The sequence below is a fragment of the Castor canadensis genome, chromosome 11, assembly GCF_047511655.1.
Source record: "Castor canadensis chromosome 11, mCasCan1.hap1v2, whole genome shotgun sequence".
Classification (NCBI taxonomy): Eukaryota; Metazoa; Chordata; class Mammalia; order Rodentia; family Castoridae; genus Castor; species Castor canadensis.
Window position 1 is genome coordinate 77,127,211 of NC_133396.1, and position 24,805 is coordinate 77,152,015.

Sequence of the window (24,805 nt, forward strand, 5' to 3'; positions counted from 1 at the left end):
CTATGATATAAAACAGACACAGTCATGAGACATTCTTCCCACTGGCTTTGTTTTACATCTATCCAGCACCCCCACCCTCACCAAAGCTCCCAGTAGCTACATTGATATATGCTGATTACTTTCCTCAATCCATTTCTCAGGAAGGAACCTAAAACAAGAGCACAAAATGATGGCTATCTTAAATCAGCATGTGCCATGGCATATTTTCTAAAGAGAAAAAATAAAGGAATATGTTATGTTTCAAAAAAAAAAAACCAAACAAGCAAACAAATGACCTCTAATAGATTGTAAGTTAGGACAGTAAAGACTTTGAGAAGTGCTTCAGTAAAGAAACCTGTTTATATTTCACTAGCACAGTGTTTCCCAAGCTTACTTGACGAGGAATTTTTTCCCCTGTCCTTATGCTCCCCACAACTCTACCTTCATAACACTAATACCATCAAGAGCTTGAGGATCGTTCTTGCAGAAGTATTGTCTTGATAAATTGCTTTGTGTAACACACATCCCCCTCTGAAAAAGAAAGGGGCTTCTACCAGCAGAACTTAAGATAACCACAAATGCAGTGCCAGCCAGGACTTTGGAACCATTTAATTATGTACTCTTCCTTCTAATAACAGCAGCAGCAATCTCTCAGAAACCTACACATGCTAAAAACCACAGAGATAGGATCATTGTGACAACTATGGGAGAAATCACTACACATTTTATGTAAATATGATTATATATTACAGCTGTACAAATTAGAAAACCGCAGCAGCAAGACATCAGGATCACTCAGTAGATATTCAATATACTTTCCACCAAGAGTCAAGGACTCACAAATATTACATGTTCTACTATTGGAAGGAAGGAAGGAAGGAAAGAAGGAAGGAAGGAAGGGAGGGAAGGAGGGAGGGAGAGACAGGGAGAGGAAGAAAGGAAAGAAAGAAGGGATGGAGGGAAGGAGAGAGAGAGCAAGAAAGAGAGAGATAGGGAGAGAAGGCTGAGGGAGGGGGATGAAAAGGAAGAGAGAGAAAAAAAAGGACAATAACACCCACGAAATACTGCCTTTTTAATCACTCAAAAGTCTAAGTTCTTGCCTTAAGAATAGATTAAATTTGTCTCATTTTTGTTAGTTCCATATATTTCTTCCTAATAAAACAAAACACTGCAAAACCTCTAGGCTATGCTCTCTATATTGATATATAATCATTACAAAAATATTTTAATTACTACTTCCCAAAGAACAAATTATCTAACTTACCAAAGAAGTATAATTAATAATGAAAAATATAACAATAAATATTTCAGTAGAAAATTCAAACAATACTGTTGCTAAATTAACTAATAGTTTTTTAAAGTATTTTAAATACTTATTTTCCAGTTCTGGGAAAGGTTATATAATATTGTTCTCATACATTCATTTGAGGAATACAAATTTGCAAGACATTTTGAAAACTAAGTAGGCAATGGAGACCAGAAACAATATTGCTTTGGTGGGGGACTCACTAAGCTTCCCGGGCTCTCAGTTCTCCTGCTCAGCCTCCCTAGTGCTGAAATTACAGGCATGAAGCACCACACCTGGCTTGGGCATTACCTTCAATCTTAGTAACACTATTTCTATTTAAATTTGAAAAGATCATTTCACTAGTATTACTTAACACTAAGGAATGGTCATTAAATTATAATTTATCAAAACATTGAATTATATGGTTATTAGATTTGAATATTATGAAAATGATATAAGAGAACAAAAGAATAAAATAGTAAATTTGCATTTTTAAATCTATTCTTGGGCCACACCTTCTTTTATAGTAATGTATTGTGATTTCTTAGTTTAGGTGTCTTCTAAATGCCTTAAGAAATTCAAATCTCACCTGTATTTCTTAAATTCACCCTGTGAACTCTCCTCAATTTTGTTGCTTTTTCTGCTCCTCAGAGGAAACTTACTACTTAAACTTGATCTTTGTCCTTCCAGTGTATTTCATTACAATTTTTAAATTATACATATAAATTGGTATTGTCAAGTTTTTAAAATTTATTTTTATCATTGTACTGGGGGTACATTATGAATTATATTTTACTTCTCTAAATAATATAGAAGGTCATTCTGCAGGGTTTAAATTTTGCTATATTATAAATGATATCTATGCAAATAATTTTTCCACTGAACATTCAATATTTTGTCTCTAAGAATCATCTGTACTTAAGTAAAAAGACAGCATTAAACCATTTTAACCACTGTGGAGCATAGTGGAGTATTTCTTTATAAGGATATATAATAATTTATCCACCAGTGTTAGGGTTACTTCAAATTTTTGTGAAACATTACAAATAGCATCACTATAAGTATGTGTGTGTGTGTGTGTGTGTGTGTGTGTGTGAAAGTTTCTCATATTTTATACTCTTTACAAAGAACAATTTATCTACTCATGGCAGTATATATGCTAAAAGTAATCTTTTCCTATTTTACCAATGAATAAAAATGTTATTAGAAATCTTTCAACCATAGCCGGGCACCAGTGGTTCAGGCCTTTAATCCTAACTCCTCAGGAGGCAGAGATCAGGAGGATCGTGATTTGAAGCCAGCTGGAGCAAATAGTTTTCAAGACCTTAGCTCAAAAAAACCCATCACAAAAAGAGGGCTGGTGGAGTGGCTCAAGTAGTAGAGGTCCTGAGTACTGAGCATGAGGTCCTAATTTCAAACCCCAACATTGCCAAAAAAAAAAAAAATCTTTCAACCATTAATATAATTACCAAGTACTAGATCTAAATCCAGGACTACCCATTCTGGAATCCATGGTCCTTGTAATACATTAAGATGTAATATGCCTTTTTTTTTTCAAAAAGAACCATGAATTAAAAAAACAATCTATGAACAGTATAATGAATCTAGATGTTGAGAAGATATTAGAAGAAAATTCAAAAACTGAGTACTTTTACAAATATGCTACTTATGGTTCATTTCTTCTTTTATATCTTTTATTTTCTAGTTTTCTTTATTAATTTTATATTACATGGAAAAGGTTTTCTTTGAATCTCTGTGAAAAAATCATTTCTATTTCAAAGTCAAGATATAAATTAAGATAGGTGCAGTGGCTAATGCCTGTAATTTCAGTCGCTTAGGAGGCGCAGATAGAAAGACAGCAGTTTAAGGCCCGCCTGGGCTAAAGTTAGCAAGATCTTATCTCAAAGAACAAGCCAGGCATGGTGGTACATGCCTGTAATTCCAACTAGTGGGGAGGCAGAGATAGGACGAGGGAGGTCAAAGGCCAGCCCTGGCAAAATGTGCAAGCCCCTATCTGAGAAAGAACTAAAGCAAAAGAGCTGGAGATTAAGCCCAAGTAGTAGGGCACCTACTTAGCAAACGTGGGGCTCTGAGTTCAAACCCCAGTACCTTCAAAATATATATATAAATTATCATATTAAAAGGTTTTGATTGAATGTCTTTATAAGTTAGTTCTGGACAAGTACATTATTTAGCTAAGGTTTTTAAAAAACATTTATTTAATAGCCCTGTTCTTATTAAAGCCCTTATTATTGCTTTTACACAATATAGTCCTAATTACCTCATGAAAAACATTTCCCATTAAAACAAAGAGCATTACTTCATAGTCAATCAAATCACAGAAATATTTCTTATCTCATCTCAAAATACACCAGTTTCAAGCAAGAATCAACTGAATGCCAAGTAATGCAACACAATAGCTTTCACTGTCTTTTAAGTTCAAGAGGCTGTGGAAATTTATCCTTTACTGAATCAAATCAACATGTTCCAGGGATCAAAATAAGAGAAAGAGATGTAGAAACCCATTCTCAACATTTGGCAAATTACAAGAGATAAGCAGGTTAGACCAATTTGTGTGGCGTTTGTATAAATATGCACTAATAACAGAACAAAAGTCAGCATCAACATGGGAAGTTGGAAAATGCAGACAGGCTGTGGAAGTGGGAGATATTGAACTTGACCTTGGCTGAGAAATTGGCTAGACCAGTCCAGACCTGGCTTACTTCCCATGGTTCACTTTTGGAAGCCACTTTGAAAGAGTACCATGCTTCAGGGAACATTACCATTTGTAGTCCTTGTGAACATTATGAACACAATTAGTGCCACTTTTCACTTTTCTGTTTATTAAACATTATTATAGCTTCCTGCTCATTTTCACTTTCATGTTTGTGAATACCTATCTGAATCAACCATGGGTGATAGGCTTTAAAACCACATCCATTTAAGAAAATGTGGTACATATAGACAAATCATGCTGTTTGCAGGTAAATGGATGGAACTGGAGAGTTTCATGCTAAACGAAACAAGCCAGGCTCAAACATTCAAAGGTCAAATGTTTTCCTTCATATGTGGAAGCTAGACCTATAAGTTTAATGTATATTTAGATCATATATGTGATCATATATATGTATATGCATGATCACATATACACGCACACACATATATAATGAAAGAGAAAAAAAATTGAGTTAGTAAACCTATCTGAGGGGACTGAGGGTAAAGAAAATGTTAGAAAATGTTACACAATGAAAATTATTGAAACAGCTTACCTATATATGAATATAGTATAAAGCACTGTACTGCAAGTTGTTGACTATTACAGGAGCATGGTGATAGAAAATGATTAAGTAACAGGGAGGAGCTAATCTGATTAAAGCATGCTATATACAGGCCTGAAGTACCAAAGCAAAACCCCCTTGGACTATCAATATACACTTAAGAAAATGAAACACAGGAGGGAAAAATAGGTCATTTCCAGGAGAGATACCAACAGGAGGGGGGTGGGCACAAGTAAAGAGGGAATGAAGATAAATATAGTGGATGTATTTTGTATCCATATATGAAAATAGAAGAAAGAAACCTGCTGAAATTGTTCTAAGAGGGGAGGGAGAAAAGAGAAAGCATGGAGGAGATAAACTTAAGATACATTGTAAGCACATAGGTAGATATCACAATGGATCCCCCTGTACAACTACTATATGTTAATAAAATTTTTAAAACTGCATCCATTACTACAGTAATTGATATATTACTAGAGAGAGATTCCTTACCAAAAAAAAAAAACCACTTATTTTTACAACTATTATCAAATACAAAAGTACTAAAAAAGTACTAGCAAAGAATATTAGAATTATGGTTTTTGGAGATTTTAGCTATTAAGAGATAGCTAAAGAAAAGCAAATTTATATGCTTTTATGTATTCACAGCTCTCAGAATTATTTCATACATAAAAAGAACACTTTTTAACAAAAAAATCAGTGAATCACTTGTCCTGTCTCAAATCCAATTAAATTAATAAAACTTACCAAACTTCCAGTGACATTTCCAGGATCATTTCAGTGACCTAAAAAAGACAGGTGAATTAGAATAGACCATAAAATGGATATGTCTTAAAAAGTACAAATAGAAATAAGATTTGAGTGCTAGATTATCCTTCACTTAAAAAACAAAATAGAAATAAAAGTAACACAATTCCACAAAGATCCAGAACTATAGATACATTTCAATAAATATTTTTGCTGTTTTTTGTGATATAAGTCTTCTTCATAAGTCACTTCATTATGCATTAGAACTAACTCTGCCTGGTGGCCTTCCTCCCTCATGTTCTAGTAATTAAGTTCCATGATTACTATTCACAAAATTAAAAAAGTGACTGAAATACAAAATAAGGTATAGGATTACTGTTCTATTTTTTAGGAACTGCCTTGGACCATAAAGTCATAATGAACAAGAAAATTAAAAGGCCTGGGTGAAAGTTCACGCATGTGCATTTGTAATAAGTAGGGTATAGTGAGCTGGGATAGGGGCGTGGCACTTATCTAGGGTGGGTGTCAGGACCCAGGATCCAAGAACCATCTAGTGGAATTTGGTGCTCCAGTTGTTATTTTCTCAATACTTCTTTTTTTTTTTTTTCTCAATACTTCTTGAGCCAACCAAATGTATCAGAGGACTGCATTTTATCAATGAGACAGTTTTTGTTCATTTGTTAACTGAAAAGAGTGACTAATATCCACAGAGCAAAAAGACCTTTCCACAGTGTATATATATATATGTGTGTATGTGTGTATTTCTGCTGTCATTAGTACTGAATAATGTAATTTTAGGTGGTTATGAGAACCAAATGAAAAAATGCTTCAAACATCACTGTATAATTTAAAAACTGTGCTATTACTTTTTTTACCATAAGATCATGGATGGACTGACTTGTTTAGTAACTTCAAACTGACCAGAAAAGGAGATGCCTCTTGAAATGGGAAAGGAATGTTTTAGAACCCTCACAAAATGTTATGGATCACTCAGCTTGTTGCCTTTGGGTTTCAGGGGACAGGAAAAAAACAAAATAGAAGGAGCTTAACAAAAAGTTAAGGTAAGTTCTTTGCTGATAAGACTTGTGTACAACATATTCTGATTTTTAAAATAAATACATGAAAAGCTACCATTAAAATGAGACTAGACCTAATATTTTTATCTCCAAGGGGAAAACCCACCATAAATGAATGAAAATAAAATGAAAAATACAACTCCATACAGAACTTTTCAACGAATGCAAACTTTCAGAGCTGGAGAGGGTTCCTATTTCAATGAACAAACTCATGACAGAAAGCTTTCAGGAAAAAGCCAACTTCACAACCAAGGTTGGTAAGCAATTTACATATTAAAATATTCAAATCAACCATGCCATGATTATAGTCATATTTGTGTTCACAGATGAATGCCCGTTCTACATTTCTTGGCTAAGACATTCATGGTCATGGATGGACTGACAAGGCTCTTTAAACGAAGACAGGATGAGAGAAAAGAAGACACAGGATGTTCCCATCATTTTGAATGTTCCAGGATATGTTGTCATGATTCTTGTCACATGGATTGAATCCTCACTTCCTCATGTTGCTCATGTGTACCACAATCAGGAAGAAAACTTAAACTCTCTTACTTGGTGCACTACGTTCAAACACGCTAAGAAACCTGACAGTCACAATCTCTCTGCACCTTTTACCTGGAACATGTCATTCAGTTAAAATAGTCACAAAAGATATATACTTCCTGTGAGGCATTAAACAATTGCAGTAAACTTCTCACACACTGCACAAAGCAACTCTGCATTCATTAGAGGTATCCACATCTTGCAATACCAGGACAATTAAAAAGGAAGGAGACCAAAGCTGCCAAAATCTCCCCTACCCCATAATACTTAACAAGCAGCCAGAAAAAATGAGAACTCCACCCCCGCCCTAGGAATAATAAATGTAAGAGGTGGACTGTACCCTCTAGGCATTCTTGTGAAAAACAAACCTCTTGCTTGCATTTCACAGTGGAAAACAAATTTGATGCTTTCAATGGAAGATATTCAGTTGGGAAAGGCGGAGTAACTAGAGGAAAGGAGCTCTTTAAAAAATCCATTTCAGACATTAAAATAATTTTAAACTATTTAACCTATTAATTATCTTGCAAACTTTCTGGGTTTGTTTTGAAATAGTGAAGCTAAAAGCAATACTAGGGAAGTACTTTAAAATTATTATTACAAGGCAGGAGCTCTACCACTTGGGCCAGTCCTTAAAATTATTATTACAAAAAGATACATACTGTCAAATAATTTTAAATTTGGCAAACTTATTAGTAAAAATATATTCAAGCTGGCAGAGTGGCTCAAACAGTAAAGTGTCTGCCTAATGGGTGTGAGGCCCTGAGTTCAAACCCTAGTACCAAAAAAAAAAAGGAACTCCCCAAGATATACTCAAATGTATCTTGCTTTCTTTGTACTTCAATATTTCAATGTTTTCTTTCAATAAAACACTATTTTGAATTTTTATTCCTCTGAGCCAACTTACTCTGTTATTTTTAAGGTAGAAACAAACAACAAGTAATTCTTATGTTGATTCAGTAACTTTTTACAGCTTTCAAGAGAATTACAAATTTTCTTCATATCAGTGTCTAGCTAATCTGTGCAGATAATAAAGTGATATTTAACAAGGGTCACTTCTACTAAGAATTGTGTTCCATACAATTTGCATACACCGTAGCTCCATTCTATGAAGAATGGTACAAAACGGAACCTGTCAAGGAAGAAATTCAAGTGCATAGTGATAATAACAACTCTGCCAAATCAAGCTACATAAGTTTTCCGTGTTTAAAATTGAATGAGACATCAATAAAATCATTTTGATATATATAAGTTTTCCTAAAACAAAAATTAGTGCTTCCTACGAGAAATCTTCACCAAAGAATTTAAGATAGCTGTGCCCCAAAATATAAGCCAGGCAGTCTTTAAAGTTGTTTTTGTGTTTTTCCAGTACTGGGGCTTGAACTCAGGGCCTACACCTTGAGTCACTCCACCTTGTGATGGGTTTTTTTGAGATAGGGTCTCATGAACTATTTGCCCAGGCTGGCTTCAAACTGCAATCCTCCTGATCTCTGCCTCCTGAGTAACTAGGATTACAGGCGTGAGCATCTGTTGCCCAGCATGTCTTAAAAGATTTGAAATATTTGCCAGCTACACATCAGACAAAGGACTGATAACCAGAATATTCAGGAAACTCAAAAAACTAAACTCTCCCAAAATCAATGAACCAATAAAGAAATGGGCAACTGAACTAAACAGAACTTTCTCAAAAGAAGAAATTCAAATGGCCCAAAAAACCCATGAAAAAAATGCTCACCATCTCTAGCCATAAAGGAAATGCAAATCAAAACCAAACTAGGATTCTACCTCACCCCTGTTAGAATAGCCATCACTAAAAACACCACTAATAACAGGCGTTGGCGAGGATGTGGGGAAAAAGGAACCCTCTTACACTGCTGGTGGGAATGTAAACTAGTACAACCACTCTGGAAAAAAATTTGGAGGCTTCTTAAAAATCTAAACATAGATCTGCCATATGATCCAGCAATTCCACTCCTGAGGATATATCCAAAGGAATGTGACTCAGGTTACTGCAGAGGCACTTGCACACCCATATTTATTGCAGCACTATTCACAATAGCCAAGTTATGGAAACAGCCAAGATGCCCCACTACTGATGAATGGATCAAGGAAATGTGGTATTTATACACAGTGTAATTCTACTCAGCCATGAAGAAGAATGAAATCTTATCATTCTCAAGTAAATGGATGGAACTGGAGAGTGTCATTCTGAGCGAGGTTAGCCAGGCTCAAAGACAAAAAAATTGTATGTTTTCCCTCACATGCAGTCTTTAGATCTAGGGCAAATACAGCAATGTGGTTGGACTTGGGTCACATGACAAGGGGAGAGCACATATGGGAGGTATGGGGATAGATAGGAAACCCAAAACTTGAAAGTATTTGATGTCCCCACTGCAGAGGAACTAATACAGAAATCTTATAGTGACAGGAGTCAATATAAGAAGGGGATCAGGAACTAGAAAAAAGGACAGTTAGAGATGAATCAACTTAGAATGTAACACATTTATTCATAGAAGCAATGCTAGGAATCTCTCTGTATAGCTACCCTTATCTCAACTAGCAAAAACGCTTTGTCTTCCTTATTATTGTTTATACTCTCTCTTCAACAAAATTAGAGATAAGGGCAGAACAGGATCTGCCTGGAAATGAGCGGGGGATGAGGGAGGAGGGGGGTCAGGAAGAGGGGGGAGAAATGGTCCAAACAATGTATGCACATATGAATAAATGAATAAAAAATAAATAAATAAAAATTTAAAAAATTAATTTGAAGAGCAATGTAGTAATGACAGCTTATGTTAGAAAAAAAATTTGAAAGAGAAATAGACTGTTTACCCTGTAGCTTTGTTCTACTCTATCACATAGTTTCCTCCTTACATTTGATGATAATTTCATGTTCCCAACTTAAGGTCCTTTTCCTCATGTGGACATCAGTGGGTGTCATGGAGAACTGTATAATCACTAGCTTTCATACAATAAACCAATTTTCTAGAACGCTACCATTAACCACATGCTATCCCTTTTTTCTCCAGATGGGAATCCCTTAGTGTCTCTACCTTCTGTTTTTCAAGCTTCATTTATCTTCTTTACTCTTGTCTGAGCAATTCCCAAGTTTTCAGCACTTCACATAGTTCATTCACTTTTTTTTCCATCCAAAACTTATTCAATTATTGAATAATTTCAAAGTATTTTATTTCAGCCATACCTACAGCTGGGTAGCATGAAATGTTACGATTTGACTGTGTCCTACTCCCTTAATAGAACTTAAAATCAACAGAGAACCCCCAAGAATGCAAGAGCATTCTAAAATGTCTTATAATTTAAAAGTTATAGGATATATACTGAAAACTGCTGAATAGTGGGGGGTGGAAGGAAAGGGGTAAGGGAAAGTAACAGAGGGGTTGAAGTGACCAAAGAAAAGCATATTCACAGCTGGGATACATTGAGAAACCCTTTTTGAACATTGACTTTGGAACTAATAATGAAAGGCAGGCCGGTAAAATAGGTACAGTGTGTGAGCAGAGTACTTGTGGGAAGGGGAGGGTGAATGGAGGAGATGAAGATGAAGGAATAAGGTTGATGGGCTTCATATACACAGAGGAAATAGAATGATGAAAAAATAAAATAAGGGTTATAAATTGTTGAAGTCTAAAAAAAGACTCATCCTTTGTTAGTGACCCAAAATAAAAATGTATTCTTTATTAAAGCCAGGAATTGTTTCATACATATTTGGTCTCTGTCTTGTATAGCCTTTACATCTTAGTTAAAGATCTCCCAAACTTTTCATGAAATTATATTCTCAACTTATGTTGGAGTTATGTGTTGATAAACCTCTAAGTTGAAGCTATCATAAATCAAAATGCATTAAATATACCTAAGCTAACAGAATGCCATAGCTTAGCAAAACAGCACACTGTAGAGTATTGGTTCTCTCTCTGGTGACCCTGTGGCTGAATGGAAGGTGCAGATACTTTGAGGTCTTGCAAAATGACAGAGTATCACACTGACTAAAGAACATGTCAAAACCAAAATGTGAAGTATGACTTCTACTGTGTATTGCCTTCATAAACATTGCGTAGTCAGAAAATCCTGAATTGATTCATAACTTAGGGACCATCTGTAGTCTCTTATTGTCCCTCCACACTCCACTTTATCTCCTAATTTACCAAGATTGTAGTCTTTGTCTTTACACATCAATGCAGTGTTCCCCAATGAAATCATCCTCATGCTAACTTACCACTCTGAACTCACCCTCAAAAGTCCCATACTTTTAAAGTTTTCCCCAGATCTCTTCTAAAGAAGTATCTTATTTTCAAGTCATAACCATGACTAAGTAACAATCACAGAAAGAAATCAGCCAAAATTAGACAAATGCCCAGAAGTCATGAAACGTGGCTATTTTTAAGCAATAATAGTAACTTCTAAATAAAGATGGCAAATTAAAACACAGTGTAAACCTAGAGACATGAAGTGTTGGCCAAAGCAAACGTATTTCAGACAGAGAAATAAAGAAGTGTAATCTTTCTGTCTGACATTAAACTTTAGCATTTTCATGGTTCTTTTGAAGCGAGCTACATTGTTTACACAAAACACAGGAATTCTAAAGATTCCATCTGTCCACTTTAAAGTGGGCTCTGTAACCCAAAGCCACATGTGATTTATTCAGGAAAACTATATTCAAGCAAATAGTCACTAAATTAGGCTCTATCTGCATTTAAATAACAAGTTCATCTTGGTCAGTAAGTTCAAATAACTAAGCTTAACACTCATTTAAATCAGTTTCATGAAAGCCATGATATATTTTTATTTAAATCTGATCAGTTACAATTATAATGAAAAAATCTAACACATATTTAGTGATTGCTGGGGTGGATACTGTGTTAATACTGTTCATATGTTAACCTTTTTAACCATAACCGCAACCCTAGGAACCATAGATACCATACACAACCCAGTTTTGCAGATGAGGATACAGGGTAGAGAGAAAAAAATAACATGTCCTAGATCATACAGCTAATAATGACCAGAATTGTGATCCCCAAGCAGACAGCTCTCTGACTCGAGCCTGGAGTGGAAAATGCAGGCTATACCAGCTTCTCTCAGATAACAACTATGATACTCTCTAAACTCTTGACTATAACAACCAACGTGACCTAGGCTTTATAAATGCCACCTGGAAAACAAAACCTTCAGACCCAGCTCTAAGACAGACTTTCTGCTTGAAAGAAAAAGAAATATAAAATAAAACTGAATGATAAATCATCATTTAAGGAAAAGCTGAAATTCTTGCTTTCTAACTTTAGCCAATCCTCCCCACTACTGAGCAATCACTTGATTCAACTCTTACTCTAACTAACACATTAAAGCTATTGTCACACTTTCCTGAAGTCACCCTTCACTCCCCCATACTAGTCACTTTCCACAGAAGCAACTTGCTGGAAGTGACATCCACCTTTTTGTTTTCAATGTCAAAGTTTTCAGGATCTTTGCCTAACTCTTTGCTTGCTAATGCTTCTGAAGAAAAAGCCAAATCCCATTTCCTCTCCGTTCCTCATTACCTGATCACAAATCTGCATGACTCACTCCTATCAGTAAGATAACATTGAAATTCTTACAGCTCACATTACTTGTGCTGTGGTCTGATGTAGGGTACTTGTTCTTCCTTCATGCAAGAACACTCTGCTTCATCACATTTGTCTAGACACTGTTTCTAGCCCATGGCTCCATCAAGCTGTTCTAACTGAAACTGCCTTCCACCCCAAACACACCTATTCTTCAAGAATACCCTTATGCCCTTGATGTCTAAGGTAACTGCAATGGTCTGCACCCCACAGCTGCCTGTCCCTCTATGACCTTGTTCCTGCCACTCTCACTACTATTCTTTCTCTGTTCTCTAGCCATCTTCCCCTTTTTTGCTATTAACTCAGCCTGCTGGGAAACCTGGGCTTCTGGGTTGTATCAACTAGTTGTTCATGCTATAATAACAGAAGCTAAGTACTTCATAAAGTTAACGGGAATACTTAGCTTACAGTTTGGGAGGTGGAAAGTTCAAATTCAGGCAGTCCCTTCAATTCAAGTGCTGGTAAGGGCTGCATGACAGATGGAATCATAATAGTGAGGCCCACACAAGGAAGGGACCACATGATAAGACAGGAAACCAGAGAGCATGAAGGGACTGATCTCGTTCTTTTATAACAACTTGCTCTCCTGAGAACAACCAACTCACTCTGCAAAACAGCATCAGTTGTTTCTAAGGGCAGCACTGTCACTATTAGAAGGCAAGCTTCCTGGAGCTAGGATATTTATTGTCTGTCATGTCCTTTGTTGTTTGTTCAACACAGAGCATATGCCTGAAATATAACAAGTGTCCGATAAATAACTCCTTAAGTAAGTAAATCAAAGAATAAATGCCTTGTGGTACTTCTTGCTAATTACTCATCAGTTTGCATATGAGTGTCTACTTTTCAAACAGATCATTAATTTCTTGAAAATGGAATGTTTTGCAGCTTTCTTAATATTTAGCAAAGTTTTAGGAGTGCAATAAAGACCACATTCTTCTCATATCAATAAATAACACAAGTATTTTGAAAAGTCAGTATTTTGAAATTATATAATACTATGTAAATGAAAAATTTCTGTTCCTGCATGATTTTTATCCCATATCTGCAAAATGGGGAGATCGAAAGTTCTCAAGTCAAGAAGGTCAAATAAAATAATGTTTTCTTTCTGACAATCATAGAATTCCATAAATCAGAAAAAAGCCTGCAAATAATTTAATCCAAGCCTTCATTTTAGAGAAGAAGAAAATAAGACTCAGGGAAAACAAATGGTGATTCAAGCATCTGGAGAGAGACTCATGACAGAGACAAAACAAGAATCCAGTCTCCAAATTCCTAGCTTCTCCTGCACATGGTGGAACAGCCCCTGGGACCTGGCTCATGTCCACTTGGAAGCTCCTGTTGATGTCCCAGCTGTCTCCTGGCCACTCTGTGTTAAGTCAGTATTAACATTCAAAGAGCAAGAGTTTGAAGAAGCTTTTGCAAGTAATGTCTTGGCTAGAAGCATTTGTTCTCCCTTCACAAAGCCAAGTGCTCTTTTTACCTGGCTTCTGATTTGCTTTACTTATGATTGCCACAACCATCTCCAAGATCTGTTTAAGTGTCTGCTCTCCCACCCTTGCCACCTGTTCTCTCACCACCTCTGGTGAATGCTGTAGAAAGACCTCCCACCTAGGAGAGGCTCTGTGGCTTACATAGGGCACTCCCACATGTTCTGAGAAAGACCCTGGTCTCTCCACCCAGCCATCATGCATTTACCCTTCTCCCAGTGGCCAACAAATCAAAGAACTGATGGTCAAATGCAAACTGGAAAGGACTCTTGAGTGCAAAGTGATGAAGAAATGCTGTTTGGCCAACTATTTTTCTCAGGCACGCTAAAGAAAATAATAACGTAAGTTAATTTAAATTCAGGAATGTGGAATGCCTTTTTTCAGAGCCTGGGATTACACAACTTAACCATAGGAAATGACAGAAGGAAAGGAAATAAGCTTTTTTCCCCACAATATCTTCCCTTACAATCAGTTTTTGCATCCGATTGAGGTACAGAAAAAAACCTTGACTTTGTGAAGGCTCACGCATCTTCCGAGGCCCTCCACAGATGTTTGCTGAGAGCTACCCTGCCACAGGGAAGGCAGATCTTAGTCTCTAAACACCTCCCACGTTCTTTTCCCCAGTTCTCACCAGCTGTGCCTGCCAAGTGCTTTAGTGTTTCTTCTTTGCCTGCTGAAATTCTACTTTTTTCTTGCAGTTTAACAACAAAAAAAGCAAGAAGCATTTATATAGTGCTTAATAGGCACCAGGTACTGTTTTAAGCACTATATGCATGCCTGCATAGTATTTATATATTGTTAATCAATTATCATGTGCTTATTATATACTCACTATGTAAACTGCTTAAATGATACGCAACCTATATTTAAGTTATATAAAGTTATAATTCTATATATTTATATGCAATATTTGTTATGTCATATATAAACAAAATTAGCTTGTTTGATCGTAATGACTCCCCTATAAAGTATTATCTCTATTTCACAGACGTGTAAACTGAGGCACAGAGGAGATAGTGAAAAAGATAACAGACTCAGATCTGGAGGCTAACTACCAAATAGCCTGATTTTAAATAACAAGTGCGAATCACAACGTTCACTTTCAACCTGCTCGAATCACCCACTAATAAGGAGCCATCCCTGGCCTCCTCTCACAATCCGGTCTTCCTTTATTCTGCCTCCTCACTACGCTCTAATTGGACCTCATTGATACGTATGTTGTGATGGTTCCTTTTTATCACAATTACATGTCTCCCTACTTTCACCTGCCATCCCAATTGCTACCTCACCTCCACCCTAGATGAAAAAAATGGAGGGAGTACCTTCCTGTACATTGTTCTTTATATTCCTTGCACAAACACAATGGCTGATACGCTGTAGGTTTTACAATGTGACTGAATGAAATAGCATTACAGAAAAGTGAGGAGCACTTGCACAGACAAATCAAGAAGCCCTTTGAGCTTAAGTTGGTTTCTACATAGGTCCACATTTATTACATAAATATTAGCCATGTATTAATTCTGCAGGCATCTGGAATCAGTATTTTGGCTTTCTTGACCTATGGGATTTTAGTTTATAGCAAGAAGTCAAAAGACTGAACAGTACAAATAATTTAGTCCCAATTAATGCAACAGATAATTACCCTGGGGAATCAAATGAGGAAGAGATTATCTGGGTTGGTAACAGAAAAGGCAGCACGGAGATAGTGAGAGTTAAGAGATAAGTAGGTTTGGATGAGTTGAAGGTATTTAACGTCATCCTAAGGATGAGCAAAAACAGTATCTCTTCAGAAAAGAAGATTCAACATATTAACCAACCTTTTGCACACTGGTCACCAGGTGTTTACACTTCTTATCATAAACTACCAAACCAGTTTCTTATAGAATTCAAACCCCACTGAGTTTGTTGTGTACAAAAATAAAACCCAAAACCTAAGCCTTTATTATTCCTAAAAACCTACTGAAATTCAGAAATGCAGCAAAGCTAGAAATACAAAGCTAATAATGACCCCAACAGCATTCTATCTGAACTTTCTCTATTTTGGCCCTAACTATTTGAGAATTATTTGAGACATATCCTTGCAAAAGGCTGAATTTATAGCAATACAGTAAGCCCATTTTATCTGTGGATTTATTACACATGTGGATTTATTACCAAGTATAGTAAAAATAATAATAAAAGTGAAAGAAATTTCCAAAACAAAAATTTTAAATTCCCACACATATATTCCACAGGCCAGTGGACATAGAGAAGTTCTGAGTCAGCCTTGCATTAGCGTCAGCTGTGTTTAAACCACTATGTAATCTGCTGAGTGTCTCCTTGCCCTTCGTGTGAAAATCTGCCTCCCAAAAAGCCAGGCAAAATGAACGTGCTTAATTTAAGTGACCAAGTGAAAATCTGAGATTTGTTGAAAGCCACGTGTCTTTAGCAGAAGGTCAACAGTGTTATGGGAAAAACAAATCAAGCATCTGCAATACAGCAGTGAACTCTAGGCATCCTGACCATTGGTAGTTTTTCCTCAACTGGAACCACAGACCTATGGCTACATCAAGGGTCTACAGTATGTACTATCCTAAATATATTTATTTATAATAGTAATGATAACAGTAAACATATGTTATAATATAGTAACATGCCATTTTGGAATATTTAGGAATTCCTGACATTCGTTTGCTTTTGCTTGCTTTCGGTCGCTGTATCTCTCTCTCTCTCTCTCTTTCTCTCTCTGATTCCCCTCAGATGTTGCATCTCCCTTTGTCATTCCAAATGTATTATATAGATAGACCTTCCAATGGAGTCCCAAGCTGTTGTTTAATCTCAATATTAACATTTGGAACAACAAGAGAAATTAATGTCTCAGTAGTATTTAGTGTAATACGTCAACCATAGTTTATAGGTTATCAAAATGTTATAGTAAAATAAATAGATTTTATCCGACATACAGTTAAAAATAATTTCACTGTATTACTCACTTGGTTGAAAATAAATGGAACTTCTTTCTTCTCTCCTACTTTCATAGAAGACACAGGAAATGTTGCTGTCCCTAGAGTTTCATCCATGACATAGTTGGCATCCATTAACGTGATCTGTAGAGCACAAAGTTTTCCAAGAGTCTTTGGAAATCATATCTACAACCTCTATTACATGTTAAAAAGTGAAAGTTTTCAAGTGATATTTAAAAGTCCCTTGATGTCATCATTTTTTGGTCAGGTGCTGGGGACAGAACCCAGGCCCTCACCCACCTAGGCAAGTGCTCTGCCACTGACTAACACACCAGGCCCCAGAAGTCCTCAATATTTAACTCACAGCAATAATTTTATTTTTTCCTTCTAAATACTACATTTTGCTACTATAACAATAATTTTTACATATTTCTGATTGTCCATTCAATTATCATATTTCCCCAAAATGGAAATTGATGCCCTCTCTATTTTGAAATGGAGAAAGAAATTAATGTAGAAAATAACACAACTACTTTGAAGAAAATCTGTTTTAACTTACCTTTGTGTGTGTGTGTGTGTGTGTGTGTGTGTGTGTGCTACTGGGGTTTGAACTCAGGACCCACACCTTGAGCCACTCCACCAGCCCTTTTTGTGTTAGGTATTTTTGAGATAGGGTCTTACGAACTATTTGCCTGGGCTGGCTTCGAACTGTGAACTGAGATCCTCCTGATCTCCACCTCCTGAGTAGCTAGGGTTATAAGCATGAGACACTGATACCTGGCCTATTTTAATTTATCTTAAAAGAAACTGAAAACATTAATATTCTATTTTACAAGAATTCTCATCTTTATAACAGAGCGTATGTTTTCTACAAAGTACATGAGGAGTCTTCTCCTTGTCTTCTTCAGCCCCACAGAACGTCCTGAATTTCTCAGGGTCTCTCAGATTTTGGATGTACTCCATGTAGAAGCTGGTCCACCATGCTACCCAGCCTGACTCAATCATACCAAACTGATCACTTTCCACATGAATGGCGACCATACAGCCTTGCCCAAGTGAGTCACTCACCTCCAAAATATTTTCCTGATTAGGGTCCAAAATGAATTCAAAGGTCTCATTCCACACAGGGTTTATGTCATTATTGAAGTGTCTTGTTCTCTTCCTGCCGTCAGGGGTCGTGGAGATGAAAAGTTCCACATAAGGATCTGGAGTGTCAACTATAGGCATAATCACAGAGAAGGGGGCAGAAATGTGTCTCATAGTTCCTATTTTTTCATTAATATATGTTGTCAGGTTATTTTTAGTGAATCCACAGTAATGTAATCAAACTACAACAAAATATAATAGAAACACATGATGATATGCTTTTTATATATTTATCCCTGCCCTTATGATAGGCCAGAATGACAGAACCACTTTCAGGTGATACACTCAGAATACCTCCATCCACCTAGGAGCATCTTGGTCCAGCTATGACAAGAAATTGCAGTCTCGCTTAGCTAACCACATCACAACCTCCTCAGAGCACCATGATGGTGGCAAGATTATAGGTTCAAGACCATGAGATCTGGCTACATTAGAAAAATCACCTTGGTTGCTTTGTTTATCAAACAAAGTAGATGGAAGTCATTGGGAGAAGAGTATTGCCTTGTATGGTTGTCCAGGTTATTCACTGAACTACTCTAAGAAGCGGCATTCACATAACTAATCAACATGCATTCACTGTGGCAGAATTCAACAAGATGGAAGTGAGCTGTCTCCAGGAAGTGAAAGCTTAGATTTCACATAAAATCCCACTTGAAGATGAAAGTGTGCCTCAATGGTACAGCACCTGCCTAGCAAGCACAAGGCTCTGAGTTCAACCCCAGTACTGCCCTCCCAAAAAGCCCACTTTAGTAAATACTGATCATTCCCTGCTCAGCAATTCCATTGAATCCTCTCACATCTTACAGCATTGCACACATTAAACTTCATTGTATAGATTAAATTATACCTCTGTCTTTTCCTAGAAGACTATAAACACTTTGAAAGCAAGGATCATATCTTACCTTTATATATTTAGAACCTAGCAGCTAAAAGCTGCTACAATAATACTTAAGGTCTCCTAACTTAAGGGCTTGACTTTTTTCTTCACACATCCTTTCCCATTTGGTCATTATATTTAATAACCACAAAACCAATAACTAAGTGGTCGTTGCTAGAAGACCTTTACACACAGTAGTCTCCTTTAAATCCCACATCACTGTCAGGTAAGTACTTTATTTTAGTATTGAGGCAACAGGAACCGATGTTATGCAATCTGCCCACTTTCACACTGCTAATGAGTACCAGACAAGTCTTGAACCTGGGTCATCTGACTGCCATATTCATTCTCTAAATGACACCCTGCCCCTAAGGGTACCCGTGGCTCACAACTGTAATCCTAGCTACTTGAGAGACCGAGATTGGGAGGATTGTGGTCCAAATCCAGGTCAAATAGTTTTCAAGATTGCATCTCCAAAAATAACCGGAGCAAAATGGACTGAAGGAGTGGCTCAAACGGTAGAGTGCCTGCTTTGCAAATGTGAAGCTCTGAGTTCAAAAAAAAAAGAAGGAGATCATGAGGTATGGGTTCATATGGAAAGAAGAGCTGGACTTACAGTTTTCCAGAAGAGGAGAGAGACAGGAAAGAGAAAGAAACAGCAAGAGTAACAGAGGAGAGAGAAAGAGAGTCACAGAGGTACACACACACACACACACACACACACACAAAATCTGCAAAAATTGAAAGCAAAAGAAAAGTAAAAAATAATAATTTCTGAACTATTGGTTAGATTCAAAGTAAAGATTTTTTTAATATACCTTGATCTTCAACAGTAGCTGAGGTTGTGAAATTTTCTAACACTGCTCATAGTTCTTCTCTACTACCATCAGATTTTTTGATTGTACCTTTTTTAGTGAAATTAGGAAAATGAAGCCTCAGCATTTTCAGTCATCTTCTATTTAATGTCCTTACTTTGAGCTCATGCATCCTCATTCATGGGCAGTGTGTCTCAAAGCTGAGGGTTCCAGACAAACGGCCTAGGGTTCTCGTAAAACACAGGCCTCAGACCTCAACCCCCAAGAGCCACAGTCAACAGGTGTGTGCTGGGACTGGGATCCTCCTCTGCAAATCACTAGTCTAGCTGACACTTATGAGTCATTATCTGGTCACACATTTGATGTCCTATCTGGGAGAAACAGGCAGTTACTACAATTTTTCTTTTTTGATATATGAACTTAACTTTTTTATTGTTGTGTTGGGGGTAAATTGTAGCATTTACAAAAGTTCTCACAATATATCAAATATATCATACTTGAATTTACCCCCTTCACCATTCTCCTTTATCACCCCATGCCACCCTCCTTAGCATTTACACTTCTTTTTTTAGCACTTACATTTTTTTTTCTATTTGTGATTTTTTTTTCCTTTTTTTTTTAATTCTTATGTGCAAACAATGTTTGGGTCATTTCTCCCTCCCTTACCCCTCCCCCCACCCCTCCCTCTTTCCCCCACCCCCTTGCTACCCAGCAGAAACTATTTTGCCCTTATGTCTAATTTTGTTGTAGAGAGAGTATAAGCAATAATAGGAAGGAACAAAGGTTTTTGCTGGTTGAGATAAGGATAGCTATACAGGGCATTGACTCACATTGATTTCCTGTGTGTGTGTTACCTTATAGGTTAATTCTTTTTTTTTTTAGCCAACTCCAGAATCAATTTATTTTACATTATTTACATTCTCCATTTGATGTATGATATGAAATATACAAAAAAAAACTATATGTAAATAAGTCTATGCAAACTATCAATAAATGTAAAATAAAAATTATAAGTGAAAAGACAGCGTTGTGTCATAGGTTACCGGGCAGTAAACTATATTCTTGGTAGTATGTGACATATATTCTTATAAGTGATATCTTGTATTGATAAATGTTATATCATGAATTCATTAGTGTTAACAGAAAATAAGCTACATATGTGTATAAATGTACTGATATTAAATGAATTGAGAAAAGCCTACAAAGATATAAATCATCTGTGAAGAGTTGTCTTTGGGGAGGAGAATGGGCAAGAAGTGAGCAGAAGACAGGGTATTAACATTGAACTACGTGTCTCTGTGTGTGAGTCGTTACAATAAGAATATACTCACAGGTTAATTCTTCTTGATCTCACCTTTTCTCTAGTTCCTGCTCCCCTTCTCCTATTGGCCTCAGTTGCTTTAAGGTATCTGCTTTAGTTTCTCAGCGTTGAGGACAACAAATGCTATCTAGTTTTTTAGGTGTCTTACCTATCCTCACCCCTCCCTTGTGTGCTCTCGCTTTTATCATGTGCTCAAAGTCCAATCCCATTGTTGTGTTTGCCCTTGATCTAATGTCCACATATGAGGGAGAACATACGATTTTTGGTCTTTTGGGTCAGGCTAACCTCACTCAGAATGATGTTCTCCAATTCCATCTATTTACCAGCAAATGATAACATTTCGTTCTTCTTCATGGCTGCATAAAATTCCATTGTGTATAGATACCACATTTTCTTAATCCATTCATCAGTGGTGGGGCATCTTGGCTGTTTCCATAACTTGGCTATTGTGAATAGTGCCGCAATAAACATGGTGTGCAGGTGCCTCTGGAGTAACCTGTGTCACAGTCTTTTGGGTATATCCCCAAGACTGGTATTGCTGGATCAAATGGTAGATCAATGTCTAGCTTTTTAAGTAGCCTCCAAATTTTTTTCCAGAGTGGTAGTACTTGTTTACATTCCCACCAACAGTGTAAGAGGGTTCCTTTTTCCCCACATCCTCGCCAACACCTGTTGTTAGTGGTGTTGCTAATGATGGCTATTCTAACAGGGGTGAGGTGGAATCTTAGTGTGGTTTTAATTTGCATTTCCTTTATTGCTAGAGATGGTGAGCATTTTTTCATGTGTTTTCTGGCCATTTGAAATTCTCCTTTTGAGAAAATTCTGTTTAGTTCACGTGCCCATTTCTTTATTAATTCATTAATTTTGGGAAAATTTAGTTCTTAAGTTCCCTATATATTCTGGTTATCAGTCCTTTGTCTGATGTGCAGCTGGCAAATATTTTCTCCCACTCTGTGGGTGTTCACTTCAGTTTAGAGACCATTTCTTTTGTTGAGCAGAAGCTTTTTAGTTTTATGAAGTCCCATTTATCTATGCTATCTCTTAGTTGCTGTAGCACTTATATTTCTTAATGGAACTATGAAAGACAAGCCCTAAAACAGAATGAATAATCAACATATCAAGATGGATGATAAAGGAAAATGTACCCAGAAAGAAAAGAACACAGTAGGAGGTGACAGCGATGTCACAACCAGGAGTGACTACTTCTTCTCCTTTACGTATTTTTACCATGTCTGCAGTGCTCAGCACTGCAAACCAGAAGCAAAACCACATGTTTAGAATAGCAGCAGACATCAGATTGAAAAGAAAAATATGTTTTCCTCTTTTGAGTAGAAGTAAATATGTGATTTTAAGGAGCATATTCAATTGACACTTCAAATGAAATGTAAAAACAATGTGACTTTTCATCATCTCACAGGGACAGTTCTTTTTCATAGGGCCAATGCTTTTTTTTTTATCAGTTTCCCAGAAATACTGGAAAAAACAATGCCAAACAAAATCCAATCTAAAATATAAAATCTGTAGGGAGGGGAGACAGGCAAATGGTAAGCATCCTTCATTCATTCAACAAACATTCAAGTGACCACTGTATGCCAAGAAATGCCCATCAAAGAGCAGTTTGGCTTTGATAAGGAGCCAAGCCCTGCACTGCAGATTTAAAGTATGAATGTGAGTTAAATGCAAATAGCCTGATTTAAAAGCAAGGTAAATGGGAGACAAGCAGATACACTGCCCCTGTGACTAGTAACTCTGTCACCCAATGATTACACTTGAATCAGGTCAAACTGTGGGTGGAGAAATTGCCCTTTGAGGCATGATGTTTGAATCTTTGATGAGGAAGAGGGAGTGGTCTTCGTAGACCAAGCAAGGAAGAGAAAGCAGAAAGTGAAGTTTCTTGGAAAAAAACAGATAGAAAAAGAAAACAAGTTGGAGTGCCATGTGGCCATGATACAGTCATTTTTCTAGTCATTTTAGACTCTCAATGGCTCATACACCTTAACAAATATTAGCTCTGACAAAACAATAAAGGAAATACCATAGTTATATGCCAAGACACCAACAGGCCATGTTAAAATTAGAACCCTGTATAATAGCATCACTTTATATTTTTACTATTTAGATAAAGTCAATCTTCTAGTGTTTGTCAAGAGTGACTGTTTTGCTAGTTTCTCCTTCGTTAGCAAGAGATTTGGAAGTTAAGATGTCAGAGGGCGGCAGACAGTGGAAAACCACTGACAGCTGTGAACTCTGATACTGTGATCGGCACTGATGCTAATCTTTGCAAGCTAAGAAACATCTGTAGCTGTGGTAGACACTGCTGGATGAAAGGAAGTTTGAAGAGGCAGTTTAAAAATAGATGATGACAATCAGACATCCGAGTTCACTTTATATAACCTATAGTCACAACTGGCATGTGAGAAACACAACTGGCACCTTTGGAAAAGGAAGGCGGTCTACTTTAACAGCAAAAACGTAGGTCAGTGCTTCACAGCAGTTCCTAGAAATGCACTAAGAAAAAAGTCAAATGTAGGAAAATAATTCCCCCCTGTATATTTATTCCATGGCCCTGTGAATTACCACCCCTAGGGCAATTGGGTGCTGGGCCACTGACTCAACCTCGCCTTAATGGCTTCCAGCTAAACAGGTGGTAAAGCAAAGATGTAGTGAGTGGGCAGATACTCTCCAACATTTCATCCTTTTATCTGAATCCTGACAAACAAAACTGATGGGGATGTGGGATGCCCATCTTTCTTATTCCCATAAAGATGACATGAAACTACATGCCCCAGAAAGAGCTACGGAATTCCACAGTTGTAAAACTTCCTCATAAATGTCACTGAGCACCTGCCTGAAGTATCAACAGGCCCATCTGTCAGTCACTCCAGCTCTGTCAGACACAACTGACTGATGGTGGCTTCCACACACACCTCCTTTTATTTCAGATATTCTCCACTGGCTCTCTCACTTCACTCAGGAGCGACTCAAACTCCTTGTTTGAAATAAAGCTGACCAGTAATCTGCTATGATTTTTGTGATTAACAAAAAAAAAGCAAAAACAAAAAAATCCCCACAGAGGCATAGTCAAAATTTCACCAATCTGAATACCTGGGTTCAGTCACAATCTTCAGCATAGGCTCAAAAAAATCTGCATTTTTAACAACTTAATCAGGTGATTCTTATGCACATGTTTGAAAGACAAGGGTTATTAAGATGAACGAAAAACAATAGTATATAGCCAGGAGTGGTGGTTCACGCCAGTAATGCCAGCTACTCAAAAGGCAGAGCAGGGAGTTGGCTGAAGTTCATTCTAGGCTATAAGTTAGCTCAAGACCCTAAACTGAAAAAGAAGTTAAAAGCAAAAGGACTAGGGACATAGTTCAAGTGACATAATGCTAGCTAGCCTAGCAAGTGGGAGGCTGTGAGTTCAATCCCCAGTACCACACACACACACACACACACACACACAAACACACCCACACCCACAGAGACATTTAGGCATGAAGAGGTAACAGGTTTCTCCTCCTTTTTCCTTCTGCCTATAGACCAGAGTAATTCAGTTACCTCGTCTGTTTCTTTCCAACCATTAAGTAGACTTTCAAGAGGCCACATGAAAACAAATCCCAGAATAAAGCAAGTGCGGGTGTGTTGCCTGGAAGTCTGCTTAAGGTGAACGTGAGTATTCAAGTATTTT

The 24,805-nt window shown here is 37.0% G+C and overlaps 1 protein-coding gene across 3 annotated transcripts in view; it reads right to left on the minus strand.

Moving 5' to 3' along the window:
* Positions 1 to 24,805, minus strand: part of Pla2g4a (phospholipase A2 group IVA) — a 141,052-nt gene that overhangs the window by 57,810 nt on the left and 58,437 nt on the right. For 2 of the 3 annotated variants that reach the window (XM_074047234.1, XM_074047235.1), the window contains 3 exons: positions 18,024 to 18,172; positions 16,986 to 17,099; positions 5,293 to 5,330 (listed from right to left, as the gene is read on the minus strand). In XM_074047234.1, coding sequence (XP_073903335.1) covers positions 5,293 to 5,330; positions 16,986 to 17,099; positions 18,024 to 18,172 — 301 coding nt within the window. The remainder of the gene's footprint in view (positions 1 to 5,292; positions 5,331 to 16,985; positions 17,100 to 18,023; positions 18,173 to 24,805) is intronic. The other variant, XM_074047236.1, reaches the window with a different exon arrangement.